This window comes from Dermacentor silvarum, chromosome 4 (genome assembly GCF_013339745.2).
Source record: "Dermacentor silvarum isolate Dsil-2018 chromosome 4, BIME_Dsil_1.4, whole genome shotgun sequence".
NCBI classification, from domain to species: Eukaryota; Metazoa; Arthropoda; class Arachnida; order Ixodida; family Ixodidae; genus Dermacentor; species Dermacentor silvarum.
Window position 1 is genome coordinate 183,861,222 of NC_051157.2, and position 22,459 is coordinate 183,883,680.

General features: G+C 44.8%; 1 protein-coding gene across 1 annotated transcript in view; it reads left to right on the forward strand.

Moving 5' to 3' along the window:
• LOC119449102 (mRNA turnover protein 4 homolog) overlaps positions 1 to 20,048 on the forward strand; it is a 69,343-nt gene extending 49,295 nt beyond the window's left edge. Inside the window, exons 5-6 of the mRNA XM_037712290.1 lie at positions 14,639 to 14,715; positions 19,709 to 20,048. Of these exons, the coding sequence (XP_037568218.1) occupies positions 14,639 to 14,715; positions 19,709 to 20,023 (392 nt within the window). The 3' untranslated portion in view covers positions 20,024 to 20,048. The remainder of the gene's footprint in view (positions 1 to 14,638; positions 14,716 to 19,708) is intronic.
• Positions 20,049 to 22,459: the final 2,411 nt, after the last annotated feature.

Here is a 22,459-nt window from a genome sequence, read left to right on the forward strand (position 1 = left end):
CTAGGCACACTTCGTCAACATCGCAGATCGTTTTGACAATAAGGTCCGTGCGGGCGCGCACTTTGCGCACGTCGCAGATCACTTTCAGGATATGGCACCCACGCGGGTGCGTCGTATCTGCAACGTGCCGGTCGCTTGTTGCAATGTACAAGCTGGCTGCACCATTAAATTTACGCGACCGCCACATTCAAACGCAACGTAACATGCAGGAACGTTATAGATTGGCGAAGTTTCATGGGGAACGCCCGGTAATTCGAACGCGAAAGCATTTGCGATGGTTAATTCGAACATACCGCGCACCGACAATGCTCTCAGCAGCGCACCAAATCACGTGGCGGCACCTCCGACCGGCAAAAGCTTAGGCGAGACCCCTCAACGTCGCGCGGCGGAGGCCCAGTCCGGCAAACGCTCGCTTCCACGGCAGAAGACGAAACTTCAGGGAGCGGGCTAAGTTCACGCCGGGCCGGCGGGAGCGGTGGGCGTGCACAGAGACAGTCGAAGGTAAGGGGGCTACGAGAGTGTTGAGAGAGAGGGAGAGGGGAGCCACCGAAGCGACAGTTGCCGAGGCCACATCCGCTTCACTGCCGCCCTTTTCCCTCACCTGCGACGGTCCCCGTGCGTACCCATCGCTGTGTCGCCTCTTCCTCTTCACAACCACAATCTCTCTGTCTCGCCGTGCCTGCGTCGCCCGCTCCCTGAAGTTTCGTTTTCTGCCGTTATCGCGAAGCGAGCGTTGCCCGACGCGGGCAGTTTTGTGGCCCTCACTCGATATGTACCTGCGCGCCGCGATATTTCACGAATCGCACCGTTCGTTCGTCGTGCTATGGTGCACGAATATTTCAAAAATAACTCCTTTTAATTCGAACAAATTTTTGGGCCCCTTCGAGTTCGAATTATCGAGATTCGACTATACATGGAAGTCAAAGGGATTTAGGTCGGGACCGCGAAAACGCGACGTAGCAGCCGGGAAAACGCAGCAGGGAGGAAGGTATCAATGGGATCCCACTATTAGAAATCTTTTCTGGTAAAAATAAATTCATTTTTCTTGATATTGTGTATGTTTTGATGATACGAATTTTGGGTGATACAAATATTTCACGCGACCCCGCGAGATTTGTATCACCGAGATTTTACTGTATGTTCTTCCAACTTGGGAACAACAGCCACTCAAACGTTCCTGTCGTTGCTATCAATATTCACGGAGCCCGACTCGGTGCGATGCCGCGACCCAATGTTGCGAAGGATCGGCGGTTACTAAGCCATTATCTGAAAATCACAGTTTGACGACACTTCGTTTATATGGTGTCGATTGCTGATGACGGTTCGCAATGACACTCTACCTTTTGAACATCTCATTTTTTTTCACCCAAAGCGACGTAAATAATGTTATCTTGCAGCTCTTGTGAGGCTCACGTGCAGTTCTAATGCCAAGACCACGATGTGTGACACTTTCACAGAATGGCAGCATGCCACAGTAGTTTCCAAAGTTTCCATTCTGGCTAACTAGGATGCTTCGATCTTTTATGCAGAATACAGTCATATCCCGCTGGTAGCAAAACATATCGCAGGCTCTCAAATAAAAAATGCCGGCTGCACTTGCAGTTTCGAAAGGACAAGTGATCAGAACTGGGCGCCGTTTTGAAAGAGTTATACGACGATGCATTTCGGTCTTTAGATGGATGTTCCTAACGGAAATTTGCAGCTAAGCGCGGGAATGCACTGGGAACACAAATGACACTCAAACTCTGGTTTTCAGACCATAGTGCTGCCGAATTGTAACTGCTAATACCAGCTCCAGTGCGGTTATGTTTTTAGTGCTTTCAAGGGTGAGTCCACATACAACGAACTACTGATGCAGTAGAACCCCACTGATAGGTTTTTCACAGGACCGTAAAAAAAAAAAAGAAACGTAAGAGCCGGGAAACACAAGAGCCAAGAAATAAAAAAAATTGAGAAATGAGAGTAGTGGTGAACTGCACACAATATTATTTAAATTCTTACGTTTGAAAAAAAGTCGCAGTTTCGCCCGAGAGCCATAGCATCAATTGCGATAGTAAGGATAGTAGTTGTATCATCCATATAAACTTGTTAACATTCGCTTACTAACTGAATTAACAAGCATGGTGTCAGCACGCACAGGCAAACATGAACACATCACAATCGATGAGCGTGGACACGCACTGTCAAACACTGGCGTGAGGGAGCGCTGCAGCAGCAGCGAGCCATGTAACCTTCATGCTGTCTATCGCTTCAACGCAAACTGAGCACCGAGAACACAGCACATACAAAGCTACGAGCTGCCGACGCACCTACGCTGCCTAGACTCTGCCCCCAACGCAGATCGCTTTCAAGAAACGGTTGCATGCCACCACGTAGTACACAGTTGATGCCAGCAGAGTACAACTGTACAAGCCTGCCCACTGTTCCCCCCCCCCCCCCCCCCCCCCTGTGCCTCGAACGTGACAAATGAAGGCACGCTTCCTCCCCGCTTGTCTCTCTTGCGCGCAGGCAAGCGATTTAGCCGAGATCATCTGCTCCCCTCGCACACTTTCACTCGCACACACAGCATACGGCACGCGGCGACAGCGTTATCGCCCTTGGACTTTATACGGAACACAAAACTAGAGTGAAAAAGATGTGGACGAGCCAGAAACAACAAAGAGCACCCATGTCTGTCGATTCTTGCTCGTCCGCGTCTTTTTTGCGCTAGTTTTTTCTGTAGATGGAACCACACCAACTCGCCCAGCTCTCAGTTTTGATGTTTATACAGGACATCTATGCGCCAAAACAAATTTTAGGGTCCCCAATGCGTCAAAGACACCATCCTTAGTAAATACAGATCTCAAAGGCCATGCTTTTGGTGGCAGAAACCGAAAATATGTCGCAGCTGTCGCCCCCGGCACTTTGGGCGGCCAATTCCATCGTCAAGCCACTAAGCCAAGCGGCATGAAAAGTCAACATGGCCTCTCGGGCCAGCATGGGGTGGCAGTTCACGGCGCATGGTGCGGGAATTGTCGCACAGTTGCGACACAACAGCGGGGTTACCAAAGCATTGGGTCCTATGGGAGCTATGCCGGGACCGGCCTAAAACGACGTAACAGCCGGGAAAATGCAGCACCCGGGAGCGTAACAGCGGGGTTCTACTGTATATAGTAAAACCTTATTAATACGCACCCACTTAATAAGTAATTCCGGTTTAAATATAGTCGCGATAAATCCCTCGCCCTGTTTCTATTTAACCTGAAGTATTGGCTGACGCTTAAGCTGTAGTCTCTTAATGAATGCCAAACGGTCAGTGTGTAGTACTTACTTCGTTTTCCGGCGTGTACAAGCATGGAATCGGCTAAATGTTGTGCACGTGGGACATTGATAGCGAAATTACGGTGCATGGACCTCTTCAGGAATGCAGTTGGCACGCAACTGTACTTCGGGAAAATAAAGAGGGCCTGATGGAGAAACTGGCTCGCGGCTTTGCTCAGTTTGAGGATGCTGTCATCGCTGCGAGGTCGCCACGGCGGCAAGTTGCCTGCTTGCAAATAAAACTTGTTTGTGTGTGTGTTTGAGGAAGATAACGTTTTTTTTGTTTGTTTGTTTTTTTTTTTGCCGGTTAGTGTGTAGCCGCTCATCTGCCATTATTGGCTAACTAGTACATTGCTTAGTGTGTACCTGATCCACATTCCCCGCCAACTTCGTATTAACGAATTTTTGCTGTAACGACCACTTTTCGTGGAACTATCGAGTTCGTTATAAATGGGTTCGACTTTATTAGAATCTCCATGTACACGTAGTCATTCTCTCAACATTCCTGCATAATGCATTGCAACTCTAGCATATAAAAATATTGTTTATAACGTAGAGAATGTCTGCAAAAAACGTGAACCGTGCTGAACACCCTAGCTGCGCACTTCTAACCACCACCAATGTGCACTTTTGATCAGAAAATAAAATAAAGTATTTTCAATAAATAAATAAATAGGTACTATTTCCTGGCGTGCGCGCATGCAGGCGGCTCGGCTCTGTAGCTTCCACAGTGCTGTCAAGGAAAGCTGTCGCCGAGTATAGTAATGTCCGCCTCTTCGAATAATCCAGCTCGAGGACAACAATTATGCTAGCTGCCACAGACATTTTTTTTAAATTCCAAGAATCTAAAAATGATCACCCCAATATCAGTTTTGGTACAGAGTTAGTTTCATAAATTTTCGCAGATTTTTTGGCAAAAATGTAAGGCCCTCACTCAAAATTTTGCTTGTAGTAGTCACTAAAGTGTGGAAGGCTTAAGACAAATCAGGGGAGCAGGAATCTAATGAGAGAGAGAAAGGGAAAGAAAGACAAGGAGGTTAGCCAGTGTAAATACCGGCTGGCTACCCTGTACTGGGGAAAGTGGTAAAGGGAATAAAAGGTGATAGAAGAAAAAGGAAAAATAACCAAGTGAAGTAAGAAAATTCTTGCAATAACGCGACCCTACGCGCTACAAAGTTCAAAGCTGGTCGCACAATTCAAAGCCCTTAAGAACTTCAGCAGAGCCCTTAAGGCCTTGAGTGCCGAAGCCTGTCTAGACCAGTGTCCTAAAACTTTTTCCTCTGTGAGGGGGCGATTGTCCACTTTTTCAAGCGCAGTTGCGAGCACTTTTCTTGCGACATTGTAGTGGGGACAGTCACAGAGTTAGTCCCGAGCTTAGCTTTTATAACGGGCCTTGCAACCCCATGAGTGCGAAAATTTGTCTTATAATGAATGGTGTCTTATGAATTTTTTCAACAAAAAATGTCGCAGTTTCACCCAAAAGGCAAAGCATCAATTGCGATAGCAAATTAGTAGAGAGCTATACGGAGTAAGGATAGTAGTTTTATCAGCTGTATAAACTTGGACATGCAGCAGCACCAGCAACGCACAGAACTGTTGTCGACGCTGTCGGCATTTTGCCCGCATTCACATAGAACGCGCACGGGTGGCGTTGGTGACTGTTGCCAGTGCCTCTGGGGGCAGCTTGAAGGTTTTCGACGAGATCAGAACGGGACACTCGTCGAGCAGCGTCGGAAGTCTTTACCACCTTCTCCCCTCTCAACGTTTTTATATAAATACGCATTTGGTCCCGCAGCTAAACGTCGCCACCCCTCCCTTTCTCCCTCCCGTCCCCCCACGGCCTTTTGCACGACTGAAAAAGTCGCGTTTGTTCTATATATGTGATGATTGTAAAGGAGGAAAGAGACTTAATTCTGCAGCCCTTCAGTGAGCCTGGCGCAGAATGCGCGTTTGCTCTCCGCCGTGCGTTCACCCCCCATGAAAGCGCGCGTCCCTCGCCTGCTTTCACTCGCACATAGAGCAAATGGAGCGCGGAAACGATTTCATCGCCGTTTGACATCATACGGAACCTCACTGCGATGGCAGAAATCCGCTTTGAGTGTCCGTAAAGGTAGGGGTGTGCGAATAGTGAAATTTCATCTCGAATCGAATCAAATAATGTTCAAAAATATCGAATATCGAATTGAATATTGAATACAAAAGATTTTATTGAAAATTACCGTCGTCGTCGCGGCCACACAAATGTGCGAGGAGGAACTCGCCCTTTCCCCAAGCCTTTGCTGTGCTGTGAGCAGATGAGTGATGTTGATTCCTGATCCCAGGTGCAACCCAATATAAACGCGAAGTGACTGTAGTGAAGACAGGATGTGAATGAAGATGTTGGTGTAAAAGTGTTTTACAGCGCTTGTGGCATATGCGACCGAACTATGCAAAAGTCCGTGCCTTCGTTTAGGAAGTAAAGTTGGGAAGGGCTTGACAGTTTGCTCATGTGATTTTTTTTTTTTTTTTTTTTTTTGACGTGCGGAGATGGCATAATCTCCTTTAATATAAACATGCGCTTGCTTTTGAACCAGGATACCGGTAAAAGTTTTAACGAAAGGCCTACTGTACCGACATTAGCATTAGTTTTAACCACACAACCCCAACCAAGTTGAACCATTGGCCTTTGTCACGTTTTAGATATTCGTCCTGTCGAATTATTGGAAACTTCGAATAGTAGCTATTCAAAAATGTAATCGAATTATTCGATTCGAATTCGGAACTCTAATATTCGCACACCCCTAAATAAAAGCCTTTGCACACGCTTTGCAGGAGTGAAGTTAACAGCAATCAGTAAATCATACAATCTGTTAGGCCGATCATCTCGCAAACATGCAGAAAAGGCGGTGTAGGGCTGCATGATTGTTTTGTAGATGCTTTCGCAGTATTGCGAGTTGCCCACTTGTTTTGTGTATAGAGAGGGGTCCACTCTCCTACGCATCTGGGCAGCGGCCGTTTGTGTTTTTGAAGGGTTGGAAGGCCCGCTTGATGTCGGGTGATGAGCCACGGCGCGCCAGGAGGGCGCGGTGCGAAGAACGGATTCGGAGAATGAGGTCTTGCGCGCACTAGGTTGGCAGATTATGAGTCATTTAAAGAGGCAGTGTTGACGGAACTGAAGCTTTCTCCAGCGGAGTAGCTGCAGAGGTTTGAGAGAGCAGTGAAGCGGAAGGAGGAGACGGGGTCGCAATTTGTGTCCCAAGCCTGTTGGTAGAAGTTCCTATTTGACAAGCAGCAGCTTATAAAAAGTCCTATTCTGTTTTATCACAAGGACCAATGCACAAGGGAGATAATGGAAGCCTTATACAGTAAAAGCTCATTATAATGAATTGAAAGGGAGAACCAGGATTACTTGGTTATATTCGTTGCTTTGTTATTTCCATTATTACATGTGCAGCACTATGAATCTGCACTGTGGTTTTAAGGTAAATTACACATTACTTAGTTATATCCCGTTTTGTTATGAGGAGGTTTTTGACTTTATATTGATGGTGAAGAAGAAAGAATGTGTTAGCAAGCTGCCTCTTACCCTTGTGTGAAATTGTTATGGTTTTTAAAAGAGAGCTTTCTATGCTAGATCGTATTTGGCTCTCTTACAAAATGTGTTTTTACTTTTGATGTGTTTTCTGTTTGATTTTTGTTGCACTCGGCTGGCTTCTGCGCATGCAGGTGTTTTTATTGTATCCAAGTTAGCATTTGTTTATATATTCATGTCATTTTCAATTAAATTTTTAGTTGAGAGTCAGCGCTTGTGTTGTGAGCCTCTTTTCTTTGTCCCTGTCTAGTTGGTGCTGCAGCTTGTCAGGCATCTGTAGTGTAATGTTATGCTTCATCTTTCAGGAGTTACTTAAAACTGGCCGTGTCCCCCTCAACCGGCATGCTAGGAAAATAATACGCTGCTATAAGGAAGGGGGTTCGTCTATGCCCTAGCAGTTATCAACCAATTTGAATTACTACCGTTTGCTCAAAAATCGCGGAGCACATTGTTTACTTGCACATCGCCACCTTTCCCTCATCCACAAACATCTTCCACCTCGCTCTTTCTTTTTCACGACTTCCATTTTTGTCTTGATTGCAATATCCCTATCAATGCATTTTTCCTAGGCTTTGAGAAAGCATTCATTAATAACGTTTCTCACACATGCCTCCTGTACAAGGTTTTGCACCTCAACTTACACCTGACTGTTGTTAATTTCATTTGAAGTTTTCTTACTGACCAGCAGCAACCTGTTTTCGTTAGTTCACATTCATCTACTCTTCCCCCAATAATTTTGGGCGTACCGCAGGGTTCCTCTCTCGGACCTTTCTTTTTGTTGTTTACATAAATGACCTTCCCTCTAGCATCTCACCTAAAATCCACCTTTTTGCAGATGATTGCGTTGTGTATCAAGCCATAAAAAAAAGCTTTCCAATACCTACACTATCCAGGATGACCTTTTCCATATGCAAAAACGGTGAAGTGACTGGTTAATGTCCTTGAACATCAGTAAGACCTCTTTTAATTTCCTTTCCTCGTTGGACCTTAACTGCTTTATAACACGGGTCGGGTGTGTTAAGTACCTAGCTCCAGTTCTCTCGACCTAACCTGGACTTAGCATGTGATTCATGTAACAAATTCTGCTAACCATTCGCATGGCTACTTACGCTCTAGTTTATCTCTAGCACCTCCTTTGTAAAGTTACTGGCCTATACAACTCTCATCTGACCAATACTCTAAATACGCTTATGCAATTTTTGATTCCTATCAAGCAAACTTAAACAGCATACCTGAGGCCGTCCAGAACATTGCAGTTCAGTTTCTGTTTGAGTATCTCTGTCCTGAAAGCTCAGCTTCACCTACCTACCCTTGCATCACAACGTTGAATAACTCATCGTTGCTCATTTCATTTTTTTTGTATCCACTCCCACCAGGTAACCAATTCACAGCTCCAGCTCACCACATCTCTCATCTTAGCCATCCCAATTATCCTGGATGTGCCCATACCACTACCTTTCAGCACCCTTCTTTCTTTTTCTTTTTTTTTCTGCTGACATCTAGAGATTGGAATGCACTTGATCCTGAACTAGCCTTAACGACCAACCTGTCATGCATCAAGACTGCCATTGGCAACCATCCATCAAGTCACGCCAGCTAAACTGACAGCTAGCTAATCATTTGTCTACTTCTCATGTGATGTCCTTAAGGTACAGTTAAACCTCAATATAACAAAATTCTCTACCATAAAATTCCGAGCAAGCGCCCCCCCCCCCCCCCCCCCTCGAGCAAGTCGAAATTACCGGCAAAGTTAGGGGGGGCGCTATCCCGGAACGGCACCAAAATTGAAGATGGCAACGACAAAATTTTCCCGCAAAAAAAAAAAAAGAAGCGCAGTGGGAATAGCATTAAAATTTTATTGAACATGGACTTTATTAAGCCAAAGATTTGTTAGTGGTGTTTATCACTCTCAAAACCACCGTTACTAAAACCACCGAAAGAACTACAGAAAGAGCACATCGACGCTGCACCGGCGCGTCGCCGTGACCGGCGACGCGGGTCTAGGCAAAATTATGTCCGCTGGAGTAAAGTGACGCATAATGTTCACTTTTTATTAAAAACCATGTCCACGGTGAAACGTTTAGCACTAATGAGAGTTCCGATACAAGTCAAGCTCAGCTGCAGTGCATGGCTACCGACGGCGGACAGCGAACTGCGGCTCGGCCATGCTCACATCGCAGCTGGTGGCGCCGCAAATGTCAGCATGTTTTCTTCATCGTGTAAAATTATTGCGAGGAGAGGGTAAAACGGTAACGACGGTAACAAAACATTGCTGCTTGGGAGTGTCGGCGGTTCGTGCTGAAGCACCTTCTGCTACATATTCGAAGTGAACTGAAAAAGGCCTAGCGACGATATCGGTGGCGAGTAATTAGCAGCGGTGAAGCTGCCGGCGATGCCAGAGCGTAGCTGCGACCACTCCTCTGTTGTTGAGTGGTCACGTCGCTGTGCCGCAGGGAACTCCTCTGTGCCGCAGGGAACTCCTCTGTGCCGTGCGAGAGGCAGATCTCGCCGTCGGCCGGCGATCCGTGAACTACAGACCGCGACGCGAGCCGCAGTTCGCCCCGATGCACTCGTGTGCCCACTGGGCCCCGCCCGGGTACAACCATGATTCGATGAAATGGCTCATCGGGGCACCCCCGATGTGCACCGGTGCGATTTGCCGAATTTGCCATTATTTTCGTGGACTGGATGTGGCAGGCCAGTGTTGGGGCAGAGCGGGAGGGGGGGGGGGGGGGGGCGCTTTCCCGGAACAGCGCGGAAATTTGAAATTAGCAGTGAAGTTTGGGGGGCTCTTGCATGGGTGGGGGCGCTTGCTCGGAATTTTACCATATATACAGAAATATTAAGTTTTTGTACAGTCGAACCCGGATATATCGAACCCACACATAACGAATTATTGTGTGTAACAAACAGAAAATTTTTGTATACTATTTTTATTTTCATATATCGATTACCTATATATTGAAATTTTCGGGATCCCCTTCAGATTTTATATATCCGGGTTCGATTGTATAACTTCTAGTCCATAGAACACCATGTTTAGAACCTATAAAGAAGTCTGTTTATACACGATTTCAATGTAATGAAATAACACTGCCACCGCGAAGGACTACCGAGACAATAAATGGAAACTTCCATGGTTACAGATGGTCAAATGGTTGCATTACAAGCCGCTGCTTGCGAACGCACCTCCTAGATCGCACGCTGCGCGACCAAGAGCGACTGCTGAAGCAGGGTAGCATGTTCCGCATAAGATCCAAGCGCAATAAGATCCTATTGTGCCACCCGCATTTGTATGCTTTGGGTGCGAGTAAAAAATAAGTGAATGCCGTGCCCTTGCCACGTCTTCATGCTGTTATATGTCATCTGTGTCGCACTTTGAAGCTGTACTGCTTTGCATCCATGGAGCAATCCCATCGTTGCACTGTGTTCTAGTCATGGTGGAAGGAAAATATGAGGGAGCATGACATGGGGAGGCGGCTATCTTCGCAAGTCACTACATTAAAACCTCAATACCTACGAAGTAGGTAAAATCTGCAATTTGCTTTGTTATATGGAAATTTCGTTGTATTGAAATCAGACTTTTGATGCAAATAAGTACAGTTGCCGATCGAATTTTCTCACATGGAAAGGCGCTGGAAAATTTTCCGAATTGTCGGGCAATCGAAAAAAGCAAATTTGAATGAGAAAACAATTCATTTTGTTGAATTTGAGAGTTGGCGACGGTATGCTACAGTTTCAGGCCATGTCCACAATATTATGGTTAAGTTGGCATGCGTCTCGTTTTCTGGCGAGGCAATGGCTGCGCATGGCTGTAAGCGCATACACAGCCGTGCACCCTGCTTTAGAGGTAATCTGCTGCGTTGCAAAGAGTGGGCGTGCCGAGGCAGCGTGGCATCATGTAAGCTGTCTTCCCGCACGTTTAGTACTCCAGGATGCGTAATCTCGAGTTTCGGAGACCCATTGAAGCGAGAGGCGGACGAAGCATTCGTTCCCTGATGCGAGCACTTTTCATGATAGCGTCACCCGCACTGGGACGACGCTAGCATGACAAGTGCCGTTATATAAATAATTTTGTTATATTGAGGTTTAGCTGTATGTTGCTGCTCCTGCGGCCATTGCTCCTTTCCTTTAAGGCTCATCTGCGCACTGACTCTTGGGAAATAAGTCCTGCATGCTTGCTGCACCTTCCACAGGATTATTTAGCTCACGGTAGCTTTGAGCGTCGCCCTTGCCACCCTCAGCAGGTAGAAAATATTACTTGCCTATTATGTGGTAAGAGCTAGAGGTGTGCAAGGGGTCCAAGTGACCCAGAAGCGCGTGCGGTTAGATACGGACCCTTTCCTGGAATCACCCAAGTTTCCCCACCACCTTAAAAAGGTCTTCGCATTCCAATTATGGTGCACCGAGGCGCGTCAACCCCGCTACCGGACCCGTCAGACAGGTTGGCGACTCCTACCTCACGCACCGGACGTCGAGCTATTGTCTCTCCCCCTACTTGACTCTTCCCAAAAGTGGAACGGGAGGCTGGCACGGTTCCAGGAAGGAAGCCTTGGTCAAGTGCAAAGCGGTTTTGCGGCTCTGTTGGGCCGTTCCGAGAACATCCCGTCTCCTTCAGCCGAGCGCTTCCAGGCGAGGAGGCAAAGCCGGAGGTAAATCAGCCATCGGACAATGAAGCCCTCGGAGCGTCCCCATTGGCCGAATATGACGACACTTGCACGGGCCAATACCAGGGGAGGAAAATGACGACACCTGAGCTGGCTCGACGATTGGCCAAAAATGACGAGACCCCGAGAGACCGAAGGGGTTAAAAGAGCGACAAATCGAAGAGAAGAGAGCTCTTCTTGCCACGGGCCGCAGCGTCCGAGATGCTGCAGGCCGTCGATCACTGTTTGATTTTTCATTACTTTGTATTTTAATCACTGTACATAATGTAAATAAACCTCCTGTTTCTCCCAAGTCCGCCTCAACGTCCCCCAACTCCCGCAACCAACGCCAACCAGATATAATAACTGGTGGCAGCGACAAGGATGAACCTTCGACCGAAGCAGAGATCTAATAGTGCCCAGCTCAGGTTGCCCAACGTCATCTTGAATCAGGCCCGGGCGGCTTCATCGTTTCAAAGAATGCTGAGATGTTTTGAATGGGTGTATTTGATCAAAATGCTAGAGGCACTCACTGGGCCGATTGTAAATAATACGCTTTCAGAAAAAATGTGTTCTTTTGTAACGGTATTCCTAACTATTACCACACCTGTTTCTTGTGAAGCAACCTTCTATTTTCCCACCATTCATCGTACTTCTCTTGGTTTTTATTTTAACCCTAAAATTAGTGTCTTTTTATTGTTCCTTTTTTTTACAGTATTTTATTTCATTTTCAAGTTTAGTTCAAATTGTCTTTTGTAATTTCTTCCTTTCTTTTTTTTTTTCTTTTGTGTTGCGCCTGTGCGTTTTGTTTTTGTCAATGAATACTTGTTTCCCTAGTTTTCATGGCGCCGAAATGTACTGTATGACTGCATATCATGCTCTTCGAAGCTTTAGTTGATCCAATACAAAGAATAACGAAGTTTTCTAGCAGCAGTCTTGTGAAAGCACAATGAGCTATGCAGGTATTACAAATGTATTTTATATTCAAACACGAACAGAATAAATCTTTATTCATAATATTACATGGGTATAGTGCACCGAAGTATAATTTGGAAATAATGACTGGGTAGACACAACGCTGTGCTAGAATCAGTGCATCTGCCTAGTCCTCTGGCCATTCACTGCAGTGGCCACAGTGCGAATACTGCGAGACACTCTGCGTACTCCCCGTTTCTTGCTTTTTCTTGCGATGCTGTACTGCATCATCCTGAAGCATGCTGGAGACATGCCTTGAAAGCATGGTTACCCTAGCATGGTTAAAAACAAGTGACTTTCCTTGTGGCTTCTGCAACCCGTGCGCGGCGCTCACTCATCTCGCCGGTCGTATCCTCGTCGCGGTTAGAATGCTACCGTGCGACCACTTCGGTCGCGCGTTTACATGCTTCAGAACTTCGCATGCACCCTCCTTTTACAAACACTACGGGTTTGAAGTTTTCGTTGTAACATTACGGGGCTTTTGAAAATGTTTGTTATATCTGGATGCAGTTTCAATAGGCAGTTCTGGAACACCATGTATGCAGGGAAATGTGGTCTGTATTTGCAGTATGTGTGAACACTCTTAGACTCAAACAGCAGTGCAGTTTGCATCGACAGTAGTAGCACACAGTGCACTATTTGGGCCATGGGAGAAAGTTGGTTAACCCTTTAACCCCCAAAATAATTCCGGAAAAACGTACCAAATTTCCCAAATGTTTCTATGTAGTCATAATAGCAGCTGCACTTGAGGGCAGCTTTCCATTAACGCCAACCGTAACTTGCCCTTGGCTGTGGCAGCAGCACAATATCGAGCTGAACAAGTGCGACTCAACATTGGCAATAATGGTACAACCTCCCGTGCAGTGCACTGAAAACACCTCTGAGGCCTCTGGCAGACTACCTTACTATAAGCTGACATATTAGGCCATTTTTGAATATTCAAACTAATCGCATATTGAATTTTTAAATTAGGTTCTGCAAGGAAACAATAAAACTGAAATGAAAAAAAAAATGAAATATCCACTAACCACCAGGTGGTGCATGCATTGTCTGCTCTCTGCTAATGGGAAAATTAGACATTTTTTTTTTTGGCAATTCCCAGTCCTGCAGCTTTGCCAAGGTTGCCTGAATACGCTGCTCATTTATAACCAATTTGTCCAAAGTGAAATATTGTTGCAGATGGCCCTAACCTTTCAACTCCTGTGACAAATTTTTATATAAATGTTTAGATGTGTGAATTTTTTTTTTAGACCTGCATATCTTGCACCATTTTTTTTTTTCTAAAATGCATTATATACCAGGAATGCCTGTTGCAGTTTACTGGTCTTGTTGAAAAAAATGTTGCAAAAGTCATTGTGTATATTGTCAAAATTTACAAGAAACTGCACATAAACACATGTGCGATAATTGCGAAATGTTCACGTGTTAACTCGTCATCGGCACCAGAAACCACTCCTTCTGATGACGATTTACCTTGTCATTGGCAGTTAAGAGTCACTTGAAGCAGCTGGTGCACCACGTGTGCCATTTTCTCATGAATATATTTGGCCATTTTTGAATATTCAAACTAATCGCATATTGAATTTTTAAATGAAGGTTCTTCGAATCAAAGCAAAGGATTTGAATTTGCGCCTGAAATTTCGTAGATTTACATGCCCCTACATCACATTTTTTTTGTGTGTGTGTCTGTTTTTGGCATGTAATCTTTAGCGTGGTCTTTTCATAAATCGGGTGTTTCTGCAAGCCCCTTTTTATCAGTATATGCCTGCAACATCATTTGAAGAAGGAACATGCTGCACCAATTAACATTATGTGCAGACGCTTGCACTGACCAAACTTTGTTGAACCATCATGCCACAATGCATTGTCTTATGAATTTTCTTAAATTTTTGTGCGCAAACAAACAGGGACGAAGAAAAAGGAGACACAAGGACGAGCGCTTACAGACCGCGATAATAGGCACCAGAACTGCTGGGTTCTGGTGGAGTTCCTTTTTCTTCGTCCCTGTTTGTTTGCGCACAAAAATTTAAGAAAATGAATCTGTTCCAACTAGGCCGACTCGCAGTTATAGTCTTATGAATGTTGCCATTGTCCTAACATGATCTATTCAGTGTCACAATGACTTCTTTGCCTTTTCTCGTGGCAGGTGTGGTGACATTGGTGAAGGACCACGAAGTGTGCAAGGAAGGCGAGGTGCTGAAGCCGGAACAGGCTAGCATACTGGTAAGCTTTTCAACTGGCCAGCGGTGTCGTGCAAATGCCCTTAATCACCTTTTGGTGCAGAGGAGCCGTTATTGTCAGCTACTATACTCACCAACTCTGTGCAGTGCAGTGTTGTGTGAACAAACGGGAGCAGATAACCAAAAGTCAAGTTTTTATTTCCAGCTACAAACATTGGAGGTCCCACAGGTGAAAGACAGTCGTAGACCACTTGAAAGTGGAGACAAAGCAACATACTATAATAACAAAATAGTGAGTGACAATACTTTTGGGCTAATATAGACGAGTTACACAACAATAATGGAGAAGAAATACTGCAAAGGGTACCGAGCAGCTGACAAGGAAGAAGTCCCGCATTTGTCTTCTCATGCAAGTGATAAAATTATCATTTCATTGCAAAAGAGTGCGACACTGGTCTAGCTGATATTGCATTTCGCTGCGAAACACAGCCTCATAAATAGCCTGACAGTGCCGGATAATTTCGCAGTCTTAGTTGATTTTTTTGTGACAGCTATCTTCTCTTGCGGCCCACTTTTTTTTTTCATGTATACATTTGCATTCATCCAGGCAATAGTCAGAACTCGTTTTGTTTGTGTGTCTCAGTCCATGTTTCTTGTGCTGTTTTCCACTACAAGACATCATTTCATTGATGCTTGTTCAGTAGAGTAGGTTACACTAAAGAAAGTGATTGCAATCATGATTTGTGCATCGAAGGGGAACCAACCACATGTCCACAGTGTGTGTTACGTGTACTTTGATTAGGAATTCTCTTAAGAGGAATGCCTTCACTTGGTCGCTTGCATAGAAAAAGGAATAAAGCACTCAAAAATAAAGAATTTGTTTTGCACTTCTAACATTGTATCACGCTTTCTCAAAACACACAGCTGGCTCTAGTTACCAATTGGCTGGCATGAGCCCTAGTCCTTGCTGTACTGCATGGATTCGGTGAGACTGAGCATAGTTCTGCTCGGGTTTGTACTTGAGCTCTTTCAATCCTCGTTGAAGTTAAATCATTATTCAAGTCAAGTGAAGGCAATGGAGCGTGAATGAGTGAGCTGTAATAGGCGTCCCTACAGGACATGCGCAAAATTCATGTAAATGATGCGACTTATTTCATGTAAGCTGTCACAGTATACGTATCTCCTTTATACACAATATAACAGACACAGTTAAAACGATTATAATGTTTGTTTTTGATGCAGAGTTAACGACACCTACAACTTTAGTGCTTCATTGTCAATTAACCGATTGTTGGGAATTTTTCTTTAAACAATGAAAGCTTAGAACAAAATCTTGCTGTCTACAATTGGTGTACTTTGCTACCGCTTTAACACAACAAATTTCATCCATATTGGTTAAGCAGTTGTTCGATGAGAGCATCTGAGCATTTCACATGTATTTGAATAGGAAACTCTAAGTTGGCCCTGAACTAAAGCTGCCTCTTACGGGGTCATCATCATCATCATCATCAGCCTATATTTTATGTCCACTGCAGGACGAAGGCCTCTCTCTGCGATCTCCAATTACCCCTGTCTTGCGCTAGCGTATTCCAACTTGCGCCTGCAAATTTCCTAACTTCATCATCCCATCTGGTTTTCTGCCGAACTCCGACAATTAACTCTTACGGGGTACTGACATGGAAATTTTGCATTCTGCTTTATCAGATAATAAAGCTGCCAATAAAGATGATGTCAGAATTGCTTGAATGCACAATAAATAATTAATTATATTCGTTTTAATGTGACCAGTTCGAGATGCGTACCAAAAGCAGCGTGGCTTCCCGTCATAGGGTGTCCTGTGTAGTAACTACGCCTCTGGACGATTTGGACCAACAGCCACTCAAGCGTTGCTTTTGCTGCATGCCTGTCGGGATAAACCCGAACAACATGCAGCTGCCATACAAAGTTGCTAAGGGTCGGCCGTTACATTGTTGCTGATAAGTTATCTTCGCGGTGACATTCTACCTATGTAGCTTTTTACTTTTCAGCTGAAGCGATGTAGAAAATCTAACTTTACAGCTCCCTGCACGCTCAGCCTCGTGTGGCTGATTGCAAAATGGCGGCATCGCAATAATTTCATCTTCCAGCCAACTAGAATGCTTCCCTTTTGTATACAATATCCACTCATGTCCTGCTTATAAAAAAATTTTAGTGTCCTTAAACTTTTGCACTCGACTGTACATGGCCTCACCATTTGAAGTTATTCTTGCTGCATTTTCTTCCCAGCCAGCTGAGTAACTTATACACTTCAAAAATAGTTTACACCCTATTGGGTGTTTCTTTGTCCCAGAACAGGAATTAATTTGCCTTGCTTTCATTTTCTTTCTTGAAAACTCTGCCGCTGCTACTCTCCTGTCAAGAATCTTATGTCACACTCATAACGCACCTATCATAAGACGCCAACAAACAATGAAACCAAGGACAACATAGTGGAAAAAACTTGGTACTCAATAATTGAATTAAAGAAATGATAATGGAAATGAAAATGGATCAAAGAACAACTGGCCGCAGGTGGGGAGCGATCCCACGTCTTCGCATTACGCGTGCGATGCTCTTACCATTGAGCTACCGCGGCGCAGTTTTCCCATCCACTTTCTGGGGTATTTATGTTTTTACAACTAATACTAACCTAGAACTTCCACAAGCCTAGGTGGCAGATGTGGAACATCCGCCACCAGTACAAGTAATTTCCCCTATGTTGTCCTTTGTTTCATTGTCTGTTGGCGTCTTATGATATGGTTAATAAAAATCGGGACCTTCGGTTCTCGTTCTTCTCGTTCATTACTTAACGAGGGCTCGAATCCGGCAACATTGATGCCTTCAGGTAGCATATGTGGATTTATTGACCAGTTGCCTTCACCCGAAAAGATCACGTACTTGTGACACCTGTGGCAGAAAGGATGTTCCACATCCGCCACCTAGGTTTGTGAGTGGTGGCGTGGCGCTGGACACTCCTGAGTTAGTTCTAGTTGTAAAACATAAATACCCCAGAAAGTGGATGGGAAAACGGCGCCATGGTAGCTCAATCGTAAGAGCACCGCACGCGCAATGCGAAGACGTGGGATCGTTCCCCACCTGCGGCCAGTTCTTTTTTGATCCATTTTCATTTCCTTTCATTTATCATTTCTTTAATTCAATTATTAAGTACAAATAATTTCCCCTATGTTGTCCTTGATTTCATTGTTTGTTGGCTTCTTATGATTAATAAAAATCTGGCCCTTAGGTTCCCTTTCTTCTCGTTCATAACGCACCTGCCATTCGTGACCTGGAAGTACCGGGCACACAGCGTTGTCAGTGGTGGTCCAACTGTGCCATTTGCTACAATTCGACTTGCCTGCTCTTGGCTGTGCACACTGAAGTGCCATTTGCGCCAAATGCATGGCAGTGCAATGTAATTTTCATGGCAATGCAATGTTTTCAACTACTCAACTATACGAATCAATTTGTGAACAATAAAATAATTTAGTTTGTGACATAATTATTTGCTACTACATTTTTCGCATATTTGGTCAATACCCGGCCGAGGTCCATGCATTGCACGCAGCCTTTCCAGGGTTCTCTGCTTGTTTCGGGACAAAAAAAAATTATTTCTTGAGCCCTACGTGATGAAACCACAATCTATGAGGGACGCCTGTCTTGGTACAAGGTTTGTCCTTGTGGTCAATTACAGTCAAAACAATTCCTATACCCAACAAAGGGAATGGAGACAAAAGCAGCACCCATGTGCGAAGATATAGGACCGATTAGCAACTGGAAGGTGCACAGATCGTATCGCATACATGTGTTCACGCATGTAGTTCTTAACTTTCTGTCACTATGCTATGTTAGGCACACAAACCAACTTCTAAGCATACTTGCAGTAGTTGCCAGCTGGTCACACGCAGACCCAAACTGCAATTCAACGGTTGTCAAAAGCCCATATGCATGATCTCGGAACCTATCGACGATTAGCCACTCTTACGAACATATTAGCGGCAAGCTTTCCGCGACGATTTGTAGGCCCTTATCACACCGGCCGATGGTCAATTTTCGTCAGGGCACGCTGCCTTCGCCGTCAGGCCTAATCAGTAGTGCTTCGAAAAGTCTGTTGGGTATTAGCGACTAAAGTTATGGTTTTATCCCGAATCGACTCAGATCTATTTGCAGAGGCTGCACAACACACGTAAAGCCGACAAACCACCTCGCAACGAAAGCGAGTGTACAGGATGGTACAAACATTGTTCTCGGCCGCCATTTCCATCTTTGCAACGCAATGTATAGAGCCATCTTATTCTTAACGCCATTCATAATCTATTGTCGAGCTTCTACCATTGTTTTTGGACGTAATACACATTTTTTGTAGTGCATTAAAGCATCTCAAAGCACTTCTGTCATTTGGAATGCACATAAGACATTTGCTGTCACTTTTTGTCTTATGCCGGATGGTGCAAATTGTTCTCGCGCATTTGTAATTTTGCATCTGTCCTGCACCCAGCTGCATAGATTTGTTCTCGTTAGCCTACAAATATTTATTTAATTGTTTACAAAATGAGGTTCCTTGCCTACCCAAATTGAGATGTCTGCAACATACTGTGCATGGACCATGGTATACCGTCTGTGGGAAGACAAGCTTAATTGGTTGCTGTTAGCTTTGTGTATTGCTTCACTGTTGAGCAGCACCTACTGATTGCTCAGTAATAGCAACCGTCACCAAATGGCTAGATTGCTGGTGTACTAGTACTCCAAGTGTTCGAAAAAGACCAATTTTTCTGCTCCAAGGTGTTGGTGTGGCTGGACCACCACTACGTTGTACTTTTGTGTCATCTGTCGTAACGTACTGTATGACTTCGAATAAAAATCAGTTGATGGTCAGCACATCTGTATGTTCATGTCGCTTGTTCTGTTGTCTACACTGTTTACCATATTGAGCACAAACGAACAAGCCCACGTTAGAAGCTTACAAAAGTTTATTCAGTGGAAAAATGAACTTGTTTCTCTTTTCTTTTATCTGTGTGCAGAAACTGCTGGGTGTCAAGATGGCCACCTTCAAGATCACTATGGAGTTCCTTTGGAATTCAGACGGCACCTGCGAGGTGCTCTGCGAGAGTGCCAACGAGTTTGTCAAAAAGAAGAGGTCACTGCGGGGCAAGAAGCGGCAGAAGCTTGCAGCTGACGACGACGAAAATGCTGACAATGGCAGCGAAGAAGAGGAGGAAGACTTGGACAGCGCTGGTGAAGAGAGTGACGAAAGCGATGGTTCCTCGAATAGTGCAGAAGATGCGGTCAAGCAGAGGCCAAAGAAAGTTGCAGTTAGGTCAAAGAGGCAGAAATAAACTATAATTTTAGACATCTGGAAAAGATTGTAGATTTGTTTCTGTATCACTTCGGCAGGCAGAAAAAAAAAATGTAGAGGTGAATGAAACTGTAGTGCTTTCTGCAAACAGTTTGCCTTCTACCCCTCCTTTCATGGTTATCTGGATGTGTTGACACATCATTAAAACAGAAAACGTACTGTGTTGCAGGCACAGGTAAAAGAATGAGCAGGGACGTCCACTGTGCTAACTTGCAACAAATTTGTCTCAAAACTTACGACTGTTCGTATACTAGGCAAAGCACTTTCAAATACATTTTTAAAAACCTGCATTATCCACATTTATATAAAATAACGCACCATACTCAATGTTTTCATTAGGCAGACTACTGGAGACATCTCGGTAGATCTGTGTAGAAGACGACGACCCGGTTGCGTATTTCTATTTGTGCCCACGTACAGCGCTCGACCGCTGGCGCCACACTGCGCCGCTCGCATGTACCATGTTTCTAGCCGCCGCCGTTGGAATGGAGGAGGCGTTGACGGAGAACACGCTGGGCTGGTGGTGACTAGCCTGCTGTTAGGGGATCGGTGGTATTCCTAAATAAACGCATCACTGTTTTCATGATTCATATATAATCTCACTATCAGGGAGAGAGCAGTGTAACTGACTGGAGCAGTATTTTTTTATTTGGGGTGTTGCTACGCTGCGCTCCGCAACACCCCAACGACCGCCGCTTTGCGTCGGCGCCCAGCACCACGGCTTCCGCCGTGGCGCCGGAGTTCAACTGACCGTGCTGGCAAACAAATATGGGAAAAAAAAGGAAAAGCGCGATATTAAGAAAAAAATTCTAGCCAGGACGGGATTCGAACCCGCGTACGCATAATCCTGAAGCGAGTGCCATAACCACTCAGCCATACAGCCACGCTTCCAGGGCTTGCATTCATGCAAACCATATGATTGCGTTCGAGCGTCCTCGGCGAAAGCAACCACCTAGGAAGTAGAAACGCGGTACGCGCGAGCGGCGCAGCGTGGCACCAGCGGTCGAGCGCTGTACGTGGGCACAAATAGAAATACGCGACCCGGTTAGCCATGATCACAACTTACTTTGCATTGGAAGAATGGCTCTAGGTCCATGCCACAATTGCGCAGTTATCACAAAAATTAATTTGACTTGGTGCTTAAAATCTGAAGCTGAGAAACTGGTACTGTAATGCAAGAATGAAATTTCAAGAACTTGCTGCGGTCACACATCTCGCACTCGAGTTATCAGGCGCAAGATGTGTCCTTTATTTCTTCATGTTCACGTTTCATTGAGTTGCGATAGCATATCAGCCCTGCATCAGTTTCTCTGCCAGCCAAAGAATTGAGACTGTTTAGGGAAAGACACATGTAGTCTACATAACTGAAATACTGGGAATTATGTAATGGGGATTTTTTTTCTAATACATGCCTAGTGAAGTGCCTTGCCTGGCATAACAACAGACACAAGCTTCAATATAAACTTGAAAATTGGTGCCTTGTGGGTCCCGTTTATTCATTTCCTAATGTCTGCTGTAATGCTGCCCTTGCTTCCATGTTTATGTAGTTATTTAGAGCATTCATGGGTTATAGTTACTAGTAGGGGTGATACTGTTGGCATTATATGCATGCTGAGGCGTATTAAGGGCAGTTATCATTATGTGTATGAAGCACATACAAAAGCATGATTGGCCTAACCTAACAACGCAAGGAAGACCAAGACAAAAGAGAAGACGCCAGGCAAGCGCCGTCCGTCATCTCTGTTATCCTTGCACTGTTTGGTCAATCATGCGTTTGTACAAACTCGCCCAGCTTCTAGGTCTTGCAGTATACAAAAACATCATGCATACATATTACAATGGCTCCACTGTATCTATTTCGCAATATGCAATGGGTACAGTATGATTTACAGTAAGAGGGGGCAGTTATAGTACAACCATGATTGCAACGTCTTCAAATTTATCTTGCTAATTCGACGTGTTCGCCCGATGTCAAATTGGGAACAGAATCAATAGCAGAATACTAATCGGGTGTTTCCTATCAGCGGAACATATTGCATATTATGCAATATGTAACCACACATATTGCAACCATGTTTTTACTATGGCTGTAATGCTTGTTGAAAGAAGTGTGTAGCCATTGGAAATTTACTGTAGATTTGTTTCATTAAATTATGCACAACTGGATGTGCAGTGGTAAGCTGATGCTGAAAAAGCTTCTAGAAAGGACGAAAGGCTGTGTAAACTGCATTTCTTAAAAATGCACTCTCCTACAAAGCTTGCTGGGACTGCTATATAAAGAAAGAGGATACTGTGGCTTTGGTGGAACTGCTGACATGAACATTTATACTTCAGTTAAATAAAGCCACAGCAACATAGTTTATGGAACAGTAGTGGTCCAACAAGTATGTGGGAAGGTACTGGATTTGCTCGAATA